The sequence below is a fragment of the Lathyrus oleraceus genome, chromosome 1, assembly GCF_024323335.1.
Source record: "Lathyrus oleraceus cultivar Zhongwan6 chromosome 1, CAAS_Psat_ZW6_1.0, whole genome shotgun sequence".
NCBI classification, from domain to species: domain Eukaryota; kingdom Viridiplantae; phylum Streptophyta; class Magnoliopsida; order Fabales; family Fabaceae; genus Lathyrus; species Lathyrus oleraceus.
In genome coordinates, this window is record NC_066579.1 from 254937967 (window position 1) to 254958211 (window position 20245).

General features: G+C 37.2%; 1 protein-coding gene across 1 annotated transcript in view; it reads right to left on the reverse strand.

Annotated features, from left to right (window-relative positions):
• LOC127129844 (tripeptidyl-peptidase 2) overlaps positions 1-19875 on the reverse strand; it is a 45730-nt gene extending 25855 nt beyond the window's left edge. Inside the window, exons 1-14 of the mRNA XM_051058964.1 lie at positions 19441-19875; positions 17843-17921; positions 17671-17744; positions 15866-15975; positions 15683-15763; positions 14968-15054; positions 14487-14629; positions 13585-13735; positions 13381-13503; positions 13090-13173; positions 12796-12983; positions 12532-12706; positions 12314-12435; positions 12137-12216 (exon numbers count right to left, since the gene is read on the reverse strand). Coding sequence (XP_050914921.1) covers positions 12137-12216; positions 12314-12435; positions 12532-12706; positions 12796-12983; positions 13090-13173; positions 13381-13503; positions 13585-13735; positions 14487-14629; positions 14968-15054; positions 15683-15763; positions 15866-15975; positions 17671-17744; positions 17843-17921; positions 19441-19675 — 1732 coding nt within the window. The 5' untranslated portion in view covers positions 19676-19875. The remainder of the gene's footprint in view (positions 1-12136; positions 12217-12313; positions 12436-12531; positions 12707-12795; positions 12984-13089; positions 13174-13380; positions 13504-13584; positions 13736-14486; positions 14630-14967; positions 15055-15682; positions 15764-15865; positions 15976-17670; positions 17745-17842; positions 17922-19440) is intronic.
• Between the last annotated feature and the right edge of the window lie 370 nt (positions 19876-20245).

Below are 20245 nucleotides of genomic sequence, written 5' to 3' on the forward strand. Positions count from 1 at the left end.
AACACTCCCCCTTAAGTGTGAGTCTACAATGCTCCCCCTCAAGTGAAAAATCTTCTTACTTCCACACATTCTTGTATCGCACGGAACGTTTCTTATTCACCACATTGGCACCGTTGACACTCTTCAACGGAACGTTTTTTATTCACCATCCTGGCGCCGTTGACACTCTTCAACGGAACGTTTCTTATTCACCATCCTGGCGCCGTTGACTTTCGATACAAGTAACCTGGTCCTTTTCTGAAACCAAAGGCTCTGATACCATGTTAAGAGTCTCACGTCGGACAATATATGGCCTGAACATGACTTTATAAGTGGGGGCAATCCTCATTCTACCAACCGGTTTTGTAGGGTTGAGTTAGGCCCAACCACACTTCTTAATATGGTATCAAGAGCACTGGATTAGGGGGTAGGGATTACCGTAAAGTTTTCCTCAACCTATTTTTGTTGGGTTAGGGGTTACTATAAAATTTTCCTCAACATATTTTTGGTCGACCCGATTCACATACCATTTTAGCCTCATATGGCGAATAACAACAACAGGTGGCCTTCCTCATCACAGGCCTACATTAGATCCAACCATGGCGATCAACCACGATATAATCTGAAGGCTCAGTTCTACCTACTAGGAACCTTGACAAGGGAAGAAGGTCAGAACCTTCCTCATCACAGGCCTACACTAGATCCATGGTCCATGGCAACCAACCAAAATCTAAATCTGAAGGCTCAGTTCTGCCTACTAGGAACCTTGACGAGGGAAGAAGGTCAGACAAAGTTCCTTGGTGTGATCACTACAAGCGCGAATGGCATACACGTGAAACTTGTTGGAAGCTCAAAGACAAACCTCCTAACTGGAAGAAGAAAAGTGGTTGTGCATTTCAGGCTAGTAATTTTGATCAAGGGCAGCAACCTCCTCCGTCTCAGTTTCCACTCACTACGGAGCAACTAGACAGACTGTACAAACTCCTCGAGTCTCCAACCCCTTCTTGCTCTATAGCAACAAAAGCTAATTCTGCATTTCTTAGTGTCAGTCCTAGTCATACTTGGATAGTAGATTCAGGAGCATCCGATCACATGACAGGTGAATCTACTCTGTTCTCTTCATATAGTCCATGTGCAGGTAATCAAAAAATAAAAATCGCAGATGGCTCTTTTTCAGCCATTGCAGGTAAAGGGTCAATTGTGTTGTCTCCAATGTTAACTTTTAAAAATGTCCTTCATGTTCCAAATTTATCTTGTAATGTAATATCCGTCAGTAAATTAGCCCAAGACATAAATTGTCAAACGAATTTTTTCCGATCTCACTGTGTCTTTCAGGATTTTGAACTCGGAGAAGATGATTGGCAGTGCTAAGTAGAGTGGAGGACTCTACTACCTTGAAATTGGATTTGTATCACAACTACCTTCAAAAACAATAAGTTCCTGCTTTGAGTCTTTTTCTGTTTTGAATAATAAAGATGACAACATTATGGTATGGCATTTAAGATTAGGTCATCCTAGTTTTCGTTACTTAAAACACTTGTTTCCTAAGATATTTCACAATAAGAACTTTTCTTCGTTTAAATGTGAAGCATGTGAATTTGCAAAGCATAATCGTTCCCAGTTTTCAATACAGCCTTATAAACCATCAAAACCTTTTTCTATTATACACAATGATGTTTAGGGCCCTAACCGTACAAGTACACTCTCTCTCAAAAAATGGTTTCACATTTATAGATGACCATACAATAGTATGCTGGGTGTACTTGTTAAAGGGGAAATCAGATGTTTGTCAGGCAGTAAAGAATTTTGTTTTAATGGTGCAGAACCAATTTCAAACAAATATTCAAGTCTTTAGAAGTGATAATGGCAAAGAATATTTTAACACTATCCTGGGTGATTTTTTTCTAAAAAATGGGATTATACATCAAAGTTCATGTCCTAATACTCCTCAACAAAATGGAGTGGCCGAAAGGAAAAATAGACATTTACTAGAGGTTGCTAGAGCTCTATTTTTTTCAAATAAAGTACCAAATTATTTATGGGGCGAAACTGTTTTAACAGCTGCGTATTTAATTAACAGAATGCCCTCAAAAATTCTCAATTTTCAAACTCCTATTAATGTTTTCAAAGAATGTTTTCCTAGTACTCGTGTTTTAACTGATTTGACTTTAAAAATCTTTGGTTGCACAGTCTTTGTTCATGAACATAAAAATGTTGGAAAACTTGAGCCACGTGCTATAAAATGTGTCTTTGTTGGATACTCCCCAACCCAAAAAGGATATAAATGTTTTGATCCAAAAAATAAGAAAATGTTTGTCACTGTGGATGTTACATTCTTTAAAAATAAACCTTTTTTTAATGACACTCATCTTCAAGGGAGGGGGGGAGATAAACGAAGACTCGTTTCAAATTGAGGATATGAGTTTTTTAAATAACTTATCTTTTCCAATATCACAAAATTCTAAGATTTTTACACCTGCACCAACAGAAAATGACCATGATTCTTTATCTGATCCTACTCCTGTCATGAGTAACAAGCCTTGTGAATTCGAGCCTACATTTTCTCTTGTAGAAAACAATGAGAATCCTAAAAACAATGATAGTGATGATCTAATTGAAATGCCACAAAATAATGAGTCACTTCAACAAAACAAATTTGAATTAGGAAACGGGACTTGGAAAGGAAAGGTTTTTGTGAAAAAGCACCATAAAGGAAAGGACAAGTCCACATCTCAGCACTGCCAGGAATCTGAATTGGGGAATGATCAATTTCCTAACAAAAGAAAAGGTAAGTCTATCTCTGTTTCTGAGAGTCGTGTTTTATATCCTGATATAGATGATCCTGTTGCCATTAGAAAACCTGTCAGATCTTGCACTAAACATCCCATGTCAAATTTTATATCATATTCAAATTTGTCTTCATCTATGTCTGTCTTCACTACAAAATTGTCTAGTGTAGAAATTCCAAAAAATGTACAGGTTGCTCTAGAAATTCCAAAGTGGAGGGAAATTGTACTTGAGGAGATGAAAGCTCTTGAAAAAAACAAAACTTGGAGTGTTACGTCACTACCAAATGGCAAGAAGACAGTTGGATGCAAATGGGCGTTTACTGTGAAGTATAATTCAGATGGGTCAATTGAAAGGTACAAGGCTCGCTTGGTGGCTAAAGGCTTCACTCAAACCTATGGTATAGATTACTCAGAGACATTTGCTCCTGTTGCAAAAATGAACACTGTCAGAATTCTTTTGTCTCTTGCGGCTAACATGGATTGGCCTTTGCATCAGTTAGATGTTAAAAATGTCTTTCTTAATGGCGATCTAGAAGAAGAAGTATATATGGACATTCCTCCTGGCTTTGAAAACAAATTTGGATCAAATGTGTGCAAACTAAATAAGTCTTTGTATGGTTTAAAGCAATCTCCTAGAGCTTGGTTTGAAAAATTCACTCAGTCCATGAAAAAACAAGGATACATCCAAGGACAGGCTGACCACACCTTGTTCACAAAATTCTCCCACGATGGGAAAGTTGTTGTCCTGATTGTTTATGTTAATGATATTGTCCTTACTGGAGACGATACAGTGGAAATGGCAAGAGTAAAAGAGAAATTGGCAGTAGACTTTGAAATCGAGGACTTAGGATTCATGAGATATTTTCTAGGTATGGAGGTTGCTCGATCAAAAAATGGTATTGTGGTTTCACAGCAGAAATACATTATAGACTTGTTGAAAGAGACAGGAATGAGTGGATGTCGTCCTGCAGATACCCCTATGAATCCTAATGCTAAACTTTGGGGAGAAGGTAATGTTTCTGTTGATACTGGGAGATATCAAAGATTGGTTGGGAAACTGATTTATTTGTCACACACCCGACCTGATATTGCTTTCTCAGTTAGTGTGGTGAGTCAGTTTATGCATTCTCCTTTCGAGGAACATCTTGAGGCAGTCTATAGGATACTGAGATATTTGAAGGGAAATCCTAGAAGAGGATTTTTTTTAAGAAGACTAGTGAAAAAAATGTGTCTATCTTCACCGATGCCGATTTGGCAGGTTCAGTCACAGATAGAAGATCAACCTCTGGATATTGTACCTATGTTTGGGTTAATCTTGTGACATGGAGGAGGAAGAAACAAGGAGTTGTAGCAAGGAGTAGTGCAGAGGCCGAGTTTAGAGCTATGTCTCAAGGTATTTGTGAAGGATTATGGATCCTTAGAGTCCTAGAAGAACTTAAGATGAAAATTGAGCTTCCATTGAAATTGTATTCTGACAGTAAAGTTGCTATTAGCATAACTCATAATCCAGTTCAACATGACAGAACCAATCATATCGAGATTGATCGACACTTCATAAAGGAGAAGTTAGATGCGGAAATCATATGTCTACCCTTCGTGACTTCAAGTCAACAAACTGCGGATATCCTGACCAAAAGTTTGGCAAGGCCTACTTTTGAGTATTTGATAGACAAGTTGGGCATGATAAATATCTATGCACCAACTTGAGGGGGGGCTGTTGGAAAATATATTATTTCCGGTTTTTCTATTATCTTTAATACTACCTTTATTTTTCTTTATTCTCCATTAAGGAGAAAATCAATTGTAATAATTGTATCTTCACTATATAAACCAACCTAAGGCTGACGAATAAAATATTACAGCTTTTATCTATTTTTTCCAATATGGTATCAATGCCTCGTTTAAGATCCGGTGGGCCACCTACTATGGTTTCCGCTATCGGGTCACCCACCATTTATTTCCACGCTCCAGATGTCCAGTCCTGTGCGTGAGGAGGTGTGTTAAGAGTCCCACATCGGACAATATATGGCCTGAACATGACTTTATAAGTGGGGGTAACCCTCACTCTACCAAGCAATCCTGGGTGATTGTTTTGGAAACACTTTCCTTCCTTCAGGAACTGTATCATGAAATTCATGTAGGATCCAAGCAATCCTGGGTGATTGTTTTGGAAACACTTTCCTTCCTTCATGAAACAATTTACCACCTCTCAATTGATAGTCAGGATGACTCGTTGAGTTACTCACTAAATCTTGAATAAGATTTTTCAACTTTTCATCTCCCTGGATCTCTTATTCTAATCCTTCCCAAGCTTCACATTGTACCATAGCAATAGTGGCATATTGCATCTGTCTTGAGAGGGCATCAGCAACATTATTTTCCCTCCCTAGTTTGTACTTCACCTCAAAGTCGAAACCAATCAGCTTTGCTATCCATTTCTGTTGATCTTCACCCATCAAATTTTGTTCAGTGATGTGTTTTAGGTTCTTTTGAACCGTGTTAACTTGAAATTTTCTTCCCAGCAGATATGGTCTCCATTTTTGTACAGCTATTACGATGGCCATAAGTTCCCTCTCATACACAGACTTGCTTTAGGCCATAACAGATAAGGTCTGGCTCATGCATGCTATTGGTTTTCCTTCCTGCATCAACACTGCACCTATCCCATGGCCAGAAGCATTAGTTTCTAACACGAAATCCTTCTTAAAATATGGCATGCTAGGACTGGTATAGTGACCATTGCTCTCTTTAAGATTTCAAAGGCTTGTTGGGGTTCTTCACCCCATTTAAAATTATCTTTCTTCATTAACTGTGTTAATGGCCAAGCTATTTTGCTATAGTTCTTGACAAATCTCTTGTAGTGGCCAGTTAAGCCCAAAAATCCCCACCAGAAATAATATGGCCCAAGTACTCAATCTCTGCCTGGCCAAATGAACATTTTTTTCTATTTGCAAACAGTTTGTGATTTTGTAGAGTTTGTAGAATTTTTGTTAAATGTAATACATGTTCAGCCTTGTTGGTGCTGTAAATGAGAATATCATCAAAAAAGACTAATACAAATTTTCTCAAATAAGGCCTTAACACCTCATTCATCAATGCTTGGAATGTAGAGGGAGCATTGGTCAAGCCAAAAGGTATGACTAAGTATTCATAGTGGCCCTCATGGGTCCTAAAAGCAGTTTTGGCTATATCTGACTCTTTCATTCTAATCTGGTGATAACCAGCTTTTAAATCCAATTTAGAAAATATGGTAGCACCACATAATTCATCTAGTAACTCTTCAATTATAGGTATAGGAAATTTATTAGCCACACTCACCTTGTTTAAAGCTCCGTAGTCAGTGCAGAACCTCCAATCTCCATCTTTCTTCTTTACTAATAGAATAGGACTTGAGAACGGGCTTGTGTTATGCCTGATAATTCCATCCTGCATCATTTCTTTTACCATTTTCTCTATTTCATTCTTTTGGTAAAATGGATATTTGTATGGCCTCGGGTTAGGGAAAACTGCATCTGGTTGTAATATTATGGCATGATCATGTTCCCTCTGTGGTGGCAACCTCATAGGCATGTGATAAGATCAAATCAGTAGTCTAGCAACAATAGAAATGGAACAGTGACACAAATAAGTCTACTGATGAATATTATTGATGAAATAAGGCTAGAGTTCATATGAGATCTAGCAGAATACAGTAAACTAGCAGGAAAATGGAAAGAAAAGATGAAGAAAAGGGTCAAGCTCTTCGAGAGGCCTTATCTCTCCTAGGAAATTGAGACTCAAATCATGCATACTGACAAAGGAACATTCTCTCTGCATATATTCCCTCAGATCTGGATTCTCTCTCTTCCTGCCACCTGACACCTCTCCCATGTGCTCTCCCATGTGCTGCTAACAGAATTAGTTTTGAGTGGGAGTAACACTATTCCTCATCTCTCTCTTCTTACGTGTCCTCCTATACCCCTTACCATGTCTATCAATTCCTCCCCCTTCAAAACTCTCCTTGACCTCAAGGAGAAATTCAGGAAACTCATGTTTCATCTTCTCAACTAATTCCCAAGAATTTTCAAATTCAGGTAAATTCTTTCACTTAATCAACACCTCCAATACCCCTTGTTCAGCTCTCCTTGTTTCCACAACCCTCTCAGGAGTGGGTTCTAGGTGTCAATCCTCATTCATACAAGCTGGTAGGGGTTGAGGTTCTACATTAGGTTTGGCAGCCTTTTTTAACAAGGACATATGAAACACTGGATGCACCCTCGTGTCATCAGGCAGTTTCAATTTATAGGCCACTGACCCTATCTTCTGTATCACTTCATAAGGCCCATAAAACCTGGGACTTAATTTTTGGTTAAGTCTCTTGGCCAACTTCTTTAGTTTATAGGGTTGAATCTTCAGAAACACCATATCTCCCACCTCATGTTCAACCTCTCTCCTATGCTTGTTGGCTTGATTTCTCATCAAATCTTGAGCCTTCGGCAGCTGCTCTTGCAACTCTTTGAGCATAACATTCCTCTCAGCAGTCACTTTGTGGACTTCATCCACTACTGAAAATGGAGTATCCCTTCTTATTAACACTGGTGAGGTTCTTCCATATAAGGCTTCAAAAGGAATGGTTTTCAAGGAGGCATGGTAATTGGTATTGTACCAATACTCTGCCCAAGCCAACCATTTTGGCCACTGTTTTGATTTCAGCTCAGTCACGCATCTCAAATAAGTCTCTAAACACCTATTGACCACCTCAATTTGCCCATCTAACTGAGGATGGTAAGCAATGTTGTACTTCAATCTCGTACCTGCCTATTAAACAACTCAGACCAAAAATTACTTTAAAAAACCTTATTTCTATCAGAGATTATTGAGCTAGGGAAACCATGCAGCCTGACCACTTCTTTTATGAATAAATCAACAATGTCCTTAGCAGTATAAGGATGGCTCACATGAAGAAAATGAGCATATTTTGTCAATCTATCCACCACTACCATCACAGTATCCATTCCATGCACCTTAGGCAACCCTCCTATGAAGTCCATGGAAATGTCACTCCATGTCTGTGTTGGTATAGGCAAAGGTTGTAACAATCCTCCAGGACTCAAGGTTTGATACTTATTCCTTTGACACACTTCACAAGCTTGCACATGCTCATGTATCCTCTTTCTCATACCCTCCCAATACACCACACTAGCAATTTTTTGTAAGTCCTTAGGTATCCTGAGTGTCCTCCCACAGCAGTATCATGGAACTCATGTAAGAACCAAGCAATTCTAGGTGATTGCTTTGGAACCACTATTCTGCCTTCATGATACAACCTACCACCTTTTAGCTGAAAACCAGTTTGGCTACTAGGATCTGCTAACAAGGCCTGCACTATAGCCTTTAGTTTTTCATCACCTTGGACTTCTTCCTCCAATCCTTCCCAAGCTTCACACCGAATTGTTGTGATATGAGCATACTGCATCTGTCTTGATAGGGAAACAGCTACATTGTTTTCCTTCCCTGGTTTGTATTTAACCTCAAAGTCAAATCCCAACAATTTTGAAATCCATTTCTGTTGTTCCTCCCTCATTGTTTTCTGCTCAGTAATGAATTTCAAGCTCTTCTGGTCAGTGTGGACTTTGAAGTGTCTCCTTAGCAAATAGGGTCTCCACTTTTGAATAGCAATCACAATTGCCATGAGCTCCTTCTCATATACAGACTTTTTCTGAGCCCTGTCAGACAAGGTCTGACTCATGTATGAAATAGGCCTCCCTTCTTGCATTAAAACAGCTCCTATTCCTTTTCCTGAGGCATCTGTTTCTAGGATGAATTCCCTTAAATCCGGCATAGCTAGCACTGGTATGGTGGTCATGGCCTCCTTAAGCTTCTCAAAAGCCTCATGAGCCTCACCACTCCAAACAAAACTATCCTTCTTGAGTAACTGAGTTAAAGGCCAAGCAATCCTTCCATAATTTTTCACAAATTTCCTATAGTACCCAGTTTATCCCAAAAACCCTCTTAATCCTTTCAACTCTTTAAGCCTAGGCCATTTTAACATGTCTTCTATTTTCTTTGGGTCAGCTGATACGCCCTTTCCCGAAATTATGTGTCCCAGATACTCAATCTCCTCTGGTGCAAATGAATATTTTTTCTTGTTAGCAAACAGTCTGTTGCTTTTCAGCACTTGTAAAATCTCAGTCAAATGTTGTTGGTATTCCTCCCTACCCTTACTGTAGATTAGTATATCATCAAAAAAGACTAGGCAGAATTTCCTCAGAAAAGGCCTCAACACTTCATTCATGAGTGCTTGAAATGTGGATGGAGCATTTGTTAGCCCAAAATGCATAACCAAATACTCATAGTGACCTTCATGAGTCCTAAAAGTTGTCTTTGTCGGTGTAAGCCCTAGAGGCCAATACTTTTGGTACTTGTATCGAATTATTTATTAATAATAAAAGGCTTCAATCGTCACAAGAGATCTGCATCAAAGGTTTCAACCGTCACAAGAGGTAAATATTCTATCACTGATCATGCCCATTCGTAAGGATCTCTAAAGGAGAAAATTTTAATTTCCGCTACGTTTTGGATCGCAATTCTCCTTCAGTCTTGGCTACATCAGCTTCTTTCATCCTGATTTGATGATAGCCAGATTTTAAATCTAACTTAGAAAATATCACTGCACCCCCCAATTCATCTAGTAGCTCCTCAATAACTGGTATAGGAAATTTGTTAGGTATTGTAACCTTATTCAGAGCCCTATAATCAGTGCAAAATCTCCATCCTCCATCTTTCTTTTTCACCTATAAAATTGGACTTGAGAAAGGGCTAGTGCTATGCCTTATGATTCTAGCCTGCAACATATCTTTTACTATCTTCTCAATCTCATTTTTCTGATAAAAAGGGTACCTATATGGTCTGAGATTTGGAATAGCAGCATCATGTTTGAGTAGGATAGCATGGTCATGTTCCCGGGGAGGGGGTAACCCAGATTAAATACTTCTTCAATAGTTCCAGGATTCTCTCCCATTCTGGTGTCTTGGTGTTATTCCCAGCCTGTTTGGCTTCCATGGAGTGCAAATAAAATCCCATCCCTTCATCTGTCAAAGCTTTGAGCATAGCTTTCCATGAAGCTTGTCGGGTACACAAAGCAGGGTCACCTTGTATACTGTATTTTTGTCCTCCTTGCTTCCATTTCAGGCATAACTCTCCAAAATTTGCCTCAATATTACCCAAACTGGCCAACCAATCCATTCCTAGCACCATATCAGACCCTCCTAACTTCATTAGAAAAAAACGTTGACTAAATTCCACCCCTTGCAACTGAAACTGTAACCCCCTCACACACCCCTTGATTTCTTACCCTTTCACCATTTCCCACTTCAATCACATAGACGGGAGTATCTATCACCTTCAATTTCAATTCTGTTACTAACATGGAATCAATGAAATTGCTAGTAGCCCCGGAATCAATCAATGTTAACATAGATCGTGATTGTCATAGAGCTTCAACTCTGCCTGAATTTCTTCCTTTAAACCATTCAGAAAAATAGACCCCAGCATACCTTTTTCTTCCCTTCATAACGGAGCTACCAAGAGTTCAAACTTGTCTCTACATTCCATGATTGTTGTCTTCTGTTTCAAGCTTAACAATGGTCTTAATGGGTTATGCAGCAACCCAGGTTGACACCTTCTAATCACAGCTATTTGGAACTCCTCCCAGTTCCTCAACGGTGTTTGTTCTTCCCACCATTGAAACCAGTTCAACGCCCTGTCCTCCATCGCTAACACCACCGCGTCCACCTTATCTTGCGTACGAATTTCGTGGAGTCGAAAATAACGTTCCACCCGCACCAACCACCCATACGCATCCTCTCCCTTGAATATCGGAATCTCCAATCGCCTCCTTCCTTCAAAAATTTTGCCTCTCTGGTTATCGTTATGATAACGGTGTCGTGGTCGCGATTCCCCTGATTCTGAGCTGAAAGCGCTTCCCTCGCCGTCGTCGTCTCGCCGGTCCTCACGCCCTTTACGTCTGTGAAGTCGCGTTCGTTGTTCTTGAATGATTTGATGTATCTGATCAACGGTGACTTGAGGTCGTGACTGTTGATCTAAAACGAGTTGACGGATCTGTTCCATGGACACTTCCATGTTACCCATCCACTGTTATATCAATTCAACACGATTTTCCATAACACTTCTCGTAACGACCATCCACAGGAAAAACGAAACCAAGACTCTAGATACCAAATTGATAAGATCAAATCAGTAGTCTAGCAACAATAGAAATGGAACAGTGACACAAATAAGTTAATTGATGAATATTATTGATGAAATAAGGCTAGAGTTCATATAGGATCTAGCAGGATACAGTAAACTAGCAGGAAAATGGAAAGAAAAGATGAAGAAAAGGGTCAAGCTCTTCGAGAGGCCTTATCTCTCCTAGGAAATTGAGACTCAAATCATGCATACAGACAAAGGAACATTCTCTCTGCATATATTCCCTCAGATCTGGATTCTCTCTCTTCCTGCCACCTCTCCCATGTGCTACTAATAGAATTAGTTTTGAGTGGGAGTAACACTATTCCGCGTCTCTCTCTTCTTACGTGTCCTCCTATACACATTGCCATATCTATCAGCATGTTGAACACATCTTCAAATCTTGCCACTACTTCTTCCCATTCAGAAATCATTCCATGATTTATCTTGTCCTTCAACTCTCCTTCTACTTCTTGCACATAGAATCCCATCCCTTCCTTAGAAATAGCCTTTAACATGATTCTCCAATTTACTTGGCTAGTACACATGGATGGATCTCCTTTAACATGATTCTCCAATTTACTTGGCTATTACACATGGATGGATCTCCTTGAATAATATGCTTGTTCCCTTGCACTTCCCACTTCAAGCATAAGTTGCCAAAATTTGCTTCTATGTTGCCTAGACTTGCTAACCAGTCCATGCCTAACACCATCTCTGAACCACTAAGTTCCATGATAAAGAATTGTTTTGGAACTTAACATCTTAGATGTTGAATTCCAACTCTTCACATACCCCCTGATTCTTTACCTTCTCTCTATTCCCCACCTCAATGACATAAGTAGGTGTCTCAGTTACTGCTAAACTGAGCTCAGTTTACCAACTTAGAAGCTATGAAATTGCTTATAGCTCTTGAGTCAGGGGAAGGATGGGAGTTAAACCCAAGACATGTACTCCAAAATAATTAAGTCATCAGGGGAAGGATAACATGTATTCCAAAATAATTAAGTCATTAGGGGAAGGAGCTTGAATTATTCTAAATCTCTGTATCTCAAATTTATTACTAACATGCACTTTCAAACATTACAAATATAAGGAAAAGTGAAATATCCATTGTAGATACTAGAATGTAAACTCACTTGTTTTTCCAGATTGATTGATATTTATCTGATACCAAACACACGGAAAGTTTTGACACTTCTGTATATATTCAAAAGCCCTGTCGTAGAGTATATGATTTAAGTCAATACAAATCTTTCAAAATCATCATTTATACTAAGTTTCTATGAATGTAAAGAATGAGTAAACTATCTAACTTGTCAATTTGCATAAGCCCTTGTCCAGTGGATAATTTATCTTCAGGTAAATCACCTATGGGAACTGAGGTATTCTCAAGAGCCTTCCTCACACTATATGGACTCACAGAAATTCCCTCGGCCTGCGTGGGGATCATACACATCAAAAAATCATGCATATGCTAGCACAGTAGTACCAATCAAATAAAACAAGCTACAAAAGAAATGCAACTGAAAACCTTCATTGCACTTATAAGCAATGCAGTTCCTCCACAGGCTGATGGTGATGCCATTGATGTCCCGTTCATGAGCATGCGCCGTTGAAGAGTCCACTTAGGAACAGGAGCAACAGCACCACCAGGTGCACTTATACAGACACCAAGGTCTCCATCAGCCGTTGGCCCACGGCTAGACCTGTAATAATCCAATCAATCATGCAATAATAGCAACACAAAATCAGAATTAAAAAAAAACTAAGGATAGGTGGTTTAAAACAAATATACCAAGTGTATTCAAGCCCCTCTGAAGGAGGTTCAACAACAGAATGAGCACCAGCAGCCATAGCAGGAGAAACATATGCACCGACACCGATGATACTCGAAGATGTACCACCAGGTGCACCAACAGTGCTCAATCCTGGACCACTATTACCAGCACTGCTCACAAATATCACACGATGCTTGTTCACCGCCTAGATGTAAAACAGTTTAAACAACAAAAGCCTTTATAATTAGAAAATAGAAAATGGAAAAGAAAAGATATAAGTTCCCAGTTAAAACCAAAACTCAAGAAAATACCTCATTCACAACATCAACAAAGCGTCCATAGTTGGGCAGTAAAGTTGCTTCACCGTAACTCATATTAATGAGATCGCATTTATGCTGAAAAAGACATGTGGAATAATTCAGTAATGAGGTCGCATTTATCATGAAAAAGAAACGTAGAATGGTCATTCCTATAAGTCTTACTTACTCATACCATACATCAACAAAGTTCGGCAAACACCAATATAAAAGGAAAGTCATATATCACCAATGGGAATATCTAGTATAATCAGCTGAAGAGAGAAAAAGAAACATTTTATGCACCTCCACAGCAGCTATCAGTGCCCGAATTAAACCAGTTCCTGTTTCCATTGAACCTAAGCGGGAATCCCCAATTTTACAAGATATTAATTGGGCGCCAGGTGCAACTCCATTCAACAAAGGCTCCTAAAAACAAAAATCATGTATCAATAGGTATACTGTCCCTCTTAAGAATTTCAATATACAGATCAAATTATATATCAGTACCTTTGGGTGGAAAGCAGCAGATATACCAGCAACATGGGTGGCATGGGGAGAACAGTCTGTTACAACACTTAAAACATTCCCATTATTATAGACATTAACAACAAATGTACAAGCATCTAATTTGCTGAAGACGCCATATTTCCTCTCAATCCTGAAATAAAAGGCTGTCATAGTTAGCATTGAATGTATAAGATTATGCTATACAAGAAATAAAATGGCAATTGATTTAATAGCTAGACCACATAAAATTTCTTCAATGGCAAATTATATAAATTCAGGAACATCTCAATTAGGAAAAATATGGGTAATAACTGAGCTCTTTGTGCAAAATAGTTAGGTGTTCCTTTCCAAGGAAATAACAACATCATCTATGTGATTTATTTCAGTTATAAACAACAGTATAGAAATCTAAACACGCAGAGTAGAGAAACCAAATATATTGAGAAGTACGGTTTTTGGAATGTCATATAAACTGTTTGATATGATTGTACAGCCATAAAATAAATAAACAGATCTGTTCAATATATATTATGTACATATTGTAAAAAGGTTGGTGTTGAATTGTTTCAAGATAAATAAATATTTCAATTAAACACAAGAACAGCTCACTCAGGTGCCATTGCAACTGATTCACATTGGTATAAATCTTCATATCTACAACCTTTTCGGTAGCATTTTGTTGCAAAAGAAATATATCAAGAAAGCATGCTATGAATGAGTAGGATGATATGATTTTCAAATCAGGGGTTGTATGCAGTGTCAGGTGAAGTAAAATTTTGTTAGGTTAGAAAATATGTTGCCCCAAACCTAAGTATCTCCGATTTCACGAGATATCTCTGCAAAAGCTATAAACAAAAACAGATATTCATAAAAACAAAACTAAAACCAGAAAGTAAGTGTACCTATAATTAGTTAAAGGCACAAAATTAGCAAGCCTTCCACAATCCGGATCATCTTCAAGACTCTGTGTGTCAAGGGCAGCTCTCCAGACCTCCCCATCATGCCAGGCAACAGCATTTATAACAGGTCCTTTATCGTCATAACTCTGGAACACACGGCATTCCCTTTTCAAAGTAAGGAATTTCAATTGATAAAATTTAGGAAAAAAGTATAAACACAAACATAAATGCCTTAGTTTGAGTGTTCAACATAAGAGTCAGAGAGACAAAAAAACATGAATTTCATTGTTTCTGCAGGGAAATTAAAATGGTGTTTCCAACATTATTTCCTAGCAAGGAGCATTCTATCAATATCATCATTCCAATCCTTAGAATTCTATAATGAGAAATAATTTGAGATAAACTACTCATTTCCTAATTCAAGGACCAGAAAGGCAGCCATAACCAAAGAGCAACAAAGTCATGCAACGTGATCAACACCAACCTCAGATTGCCTCCTCAGAAGATCAAGCCTATGTTGCAGATCTTCACGAACCCTCTTAAGTTTTCCATCCTCAACCTTGATGTGTTGCTAGAAAATGCATGATGCTTTGAGTTATATGGAATAAGAAGATGCAAATACAATAAAATGCAAACAAAACAACTAGTCAAATGTAGGTGTGATGGTATTTAAAATTAGGAATAATACATGCAACTTAATCTGCTGATTAAATTTTAAAAGTGATTAAGTAAAAAAAAATCCATGCATTTATGACTCTTTCTATGTATATTCTCTCCGGGTGTGTAACTCAAATGCATATAGATTCCATCACATGTCTCTCATATTTTTCCCTTTTCAACGACATTCATATTCATAGGCTCTATTCGATTTTTTTATTCTTTCTTCTTTTCCTCTCTTCTGCTCGTAAGAGTATAAAATACTTCTTCGGATGAGTACTTCCGAAATGAATGTATAAAAAATACAACAAATACATCAGGTAGGAATGCGAAAGGAGAGTTTTCTTTCTCAAAAACAAAATTTATTAATGCATGCAAATACAACAGGACATGAGTTAACAAACTACAATAAGAAAAGGAGAGCATGTGAACAGCTTGCCCCTGTATTATCTGGTGCTTACTACATATAAAGTATTAAAAATGCAATTTGAGATTCAAAGATTCCGGAATATTTAAGAATCAATCAAATTTTACAATGAAACCTGATCAAAATCATCAAGTTGTTTTACAGCTTTTGCAATTTCCTCCTGGTTTTTCTCATCCCATTTTTTCTTTCTTTCTTTCTGCCAATGAAAAATTAAGAGAAGAAAACGGAAATTAAATCTATTAGCCAGAGGTAAGAGTATTAAAGAGAACTAAAATATTTCATAGAACTGTAATGCTACCTTCAAACGAGAGGTCAAATCTTCTGTAAAGAGCTCGTAAACCAATTTATAACCTACGTGCCATTCACCAGAAGGATTTTTCCATGAAGTGTTGATAACCAAAGATGCCCCTGTAAATAATTTTTCATCAGCGACAAGGGAAAAAGGAAGAAACAACCTCTAAAGTAAGGAGATATGGGCAAGCTAAGAAACAAAATACACTCAAAGGGAAAATAGAAAGAAAAGTTAAATAATACAAACACTAAGTGTCTGTTTGGATACACAGCTTATTTGCAGCTTACAACACAAGTGCTTATCAAAATAAGCGCTTATGAATAAGCTTGCATAAACTATCTTTATAACAAAAGATAAAATAAATTTAAATTGTTTTTATATATGCTATAAGTTATTTTTGTAAGTTATCTTTGAGAACTTAAAAAAATAAACTAAGAAAATTTTAAGAAACATGTCATAAGCTGTTTTGATAAGGACTACAAACAGTGTCACAAAACTTAGGCTAGCAGATAAGCTCCAATAAGCTAACCCAAACAGGCCCTAAATTGAAAGAAGAAAACTTTAGAGCTTGTTTGTTTGGTGGTTGTTTCCGAAAACAATTTTTCTTTTAAAAAATAACTAAACTGTCTGGAAGAAAGTTTGCTGATATTAATTTCCTTGGAACAATAGAAAAAGGCAGGTGTTTCAAAATAATAATTAAAACAATACTAACAGTTTCAAAGTATTTTAAATTATTGTATTCTGATTCTGTAAAATAAAAATGGAACACTGTTTCATTGTTATTGAATTTAAAGGACAGTTGTAGATTTTCTTTTATATCTTCTCTGGTCGGTAGGTCATACACAATCGTTGATTATTTCCACTCATTGTTCAGAGTTTAAATATAACTCTACTGAAATGTATAATCATTCTTCTTTGGGCAATTTGAATAACAATTTTGTTTGTCTAGACTCAGCCCAAAACAAGGAGCTAGGTCAACAATAGCTGCACATGTTGTTTTCTTTAAAGAATACCTCCTTACAAGTAATTTACAATATATTTGTTTTTTTACTGAACTACTATATGTTGGACTTTCCACCTTAATTGCGGTCTGCCCCTAGTCGCCTTAATTGCGGCATTTTGGTTTGCCTCATTGCAGCCCCTAACACCTTCATTGTATTAGCTTTGAAGGGGTGGATTTAGTCCCACATTGCTTAGAGATATGGCATGTGTTGTGTTTATAAGTGGGAGCAGTCCTCACCTTACAAGCCAGTTTTGCAGGGATGAGTTAGGTCCATCCCAAATTCTGAGATGGTATCAGAGTCTATCTTAGATCTATTGTTGGGCTTCCCGCATCGTCCACGAATTGGACTCATTGAGACCCAAGCGTGAGGGGGGTGTTGGACTTTCAGTCTTAATTGCGGTCCACCCCTAGTCGCCTTAATTGCGGCACTTTGGTTTGCCTCATTGCAACCCCTAACACCTTCATTGTGTTAGTTTTGAAGGGGTGGACTTAGTCCCACGTTGCTTAGAGATATGGCGTGTGTTGTGTTTGTAAGTGGGTGCAATCCTCACCTTACAAGCTGGTTTTGTAGGTATGAGTTAGGCCCAACCCAAATTCTGAGACTATATATTTGTTAAAAGTCCTGCGCAATAGATCATGTGATAGACTAATAGGCCTGAAAAGGTATTTATAAGTTAGAGGCATTCCACACCTTACAAAACGGCTTTGTGGAGTGAAATAAGGCTCAACCATAATTTTAAGAATATTAAAGAATGTCTCACTACAATGATTTGTATTTACAGCCTACTTGAAATTTCCTAGAATTAACCTGATGCCCCGCAAATACAACCATATGCATCAGCCTTCACGACCTTTGAGGTATCAATATCACCACTCCCAGTACTGAAGAAAATGTATAGTATTATTATTAGAAATCAAGTACAACTCAAAAGGATTATCAGCTTAAAATTCAACATGAATTGAAGTAGCTTTCTGTTTACCAATCAATGACATCAAGAATTTTTGGTTTCCCATCTGATGTAACCTGTAATCCATCAACAGCCGGGTCTATGCCAGAATCTGTATACATGCAGATGCCAGATTCAATGATTGAACAAATATGTAATGTAAGCCACTAAACAAATACGACTGCAGCAAAAACACTTTAGGACACAAGCAGTATCTTTATATCACCAAAAAGCACTTTAGTAGCAGTAAATTAAATGGACACCCATCCAAAACTGCAACTAAACTAATTTTACATAATTATGCATATGCAAAATTAACGTTAATGAATGATTCCAGTCTACAGAAGACAATGAACAAGAATGAAGTCAAAAAATGCAGACTAGAAAAATAACAGTTAAGAGAAAAGATCCAAACTAAGAAAAGAAGTCAAAAAATGAAGACAACATTACAGAATTGCAGTACTCGGGACGCACAAGCACGCACATATTCATCTCTGAAACTGAATAAATCAAAATAAAGAGGGCAACAAATCCCTAATATGTGAATCTCAACATTGCACAAAATCCCCAACGTTCCTGATAAACAAGCACTAAATTTACTTCACTAGCACAACCAATTCATTTTCAGCCAATTATTGAACTCAATACAATTGGTCTCGCTCTTCAAATCTAACAACATTTTTTCAGCTCTTCTATTCTAAGAACACAGATCTCTAATAAATTAACCCCAAGGGTTGGCCTAGTGGTAAAGACTTGGGTCCTAAGAGTGTGCTCCTCTCAACGTCTCAGGTTCGAACCCCGAAAATGAACAGTGGGATTGATTCCTTTGGATTAGTCGGTCACAAAGCTGGATACCAAGATTTCAAAAAAACAAACACGCAACTAATTTCAAACAAAGAGCAACAATTTGGTCCCTAATTTTAGGACCATATCAACCATGTCCCCTAAATAGTTGATATTCCAAAATGATCCTTAGAACTGTAATCTGATAATGAAGTTCGTCCTTATATATATGTCTAATAGCATGTTTGGTTTGGCTTTTGGAAGAGCTACAATAAAATTTATGTCTAATACCATGTTTGATTTGGCTTTTAGAAGAGCCAAAAGCAATTTTAGAAGTGTAGAATTGATTCTAGAGTGATTTTGAGATGTTTGGTTCTTCTAAAGTAGAATTGATTCAGCCTCCATAATTGATTCTACTTGAAGCTATAATTTGTAGCAGCTTCTGAATTTATACATGATTTTTACACTGAAATTTGTTATTTAACTCACTTTTACATAAATCTATTCAAACATAAATCTTCAATTCTGCTATGCTAAACTCAATTATGTTAAAATCAATTCACTCAATTCTCTCAAAATCAAACGCTGAATCTACTATTATCAAATGCATTTTTGACATTGTTCACTTAATTAAAAATGCATGCAGGCCGACACTACCAACTTAATGTCATCACAACAAAGGAAGTTATGAGATTAACATTTTACAATTTCAGATATCATTTTGGAATATTGTTAATGTATACATTCCTACAACTTCAATATCAAACTAATGCATAATTAAGATTAATTTACATGTCAAAATTCTTGACGAAAAAACGAAATGAAAGTCAACGGAGTAGTAAAAGTACCGAAAATAGCGATGAGAGCACCACGACCATCGTAATTTGGGTGAGAATCAAGGAAGCGATCAACTCCGATTTCTTTCTTCGGCATGAGTGAAGCTAAAAAGGTAGATTCGTTCAATTTGAAATCGCGGAGAGAAGAACCATCGTTTTCCGTATTTTTCTTCTCGTTGTTGAATCTGTTATTGATGTTGCTGCTATCGCTACCAGTTGTAGTTGGAGTCGATGAAGAGCAAGGCATTGCCTTATGAAAAACCCAGTGATAGTGTGGTTTGTGGGGGCGGTTTTTGAAGTCGATCAAGATCTTTTGCTCTGTGTGATTGTTTTTAGTTGTAAGAGAAGAGGGTAATATGGGGAATTTGATGATTTTTGATTTGTATAGTGAAGGGAGTGAGGTTATTTTGGTAATTTAAATTGACGTCGCATGCGTTAAGTGTGATGGTGTCAGTGGTGTAGATTACATGTTTGTGCTTTTATAGAGTTGGAATTACAAATAAGAGTATGATGCGGTAATCAAAAATGTTTTACAGAAAGCAAAGGATTTACGTACAGTAGTGCTATCTCGCATATATATATATATATATATATATATATATATATATATATATATATATATATATATATATATATATATATATATATATATATATATATATTCGAATCTCTCCAAACTTTTGATTTATATTCGTCAACGCCGTTTATATTTGATACCTCTTATTTAAAACAAATTTATTGTTATACTTTTAAAATAAATTTCAAAAATTTTAAAAATTTATTAGTTTTTATCAAAAAATAATAATTTTTATCTGAA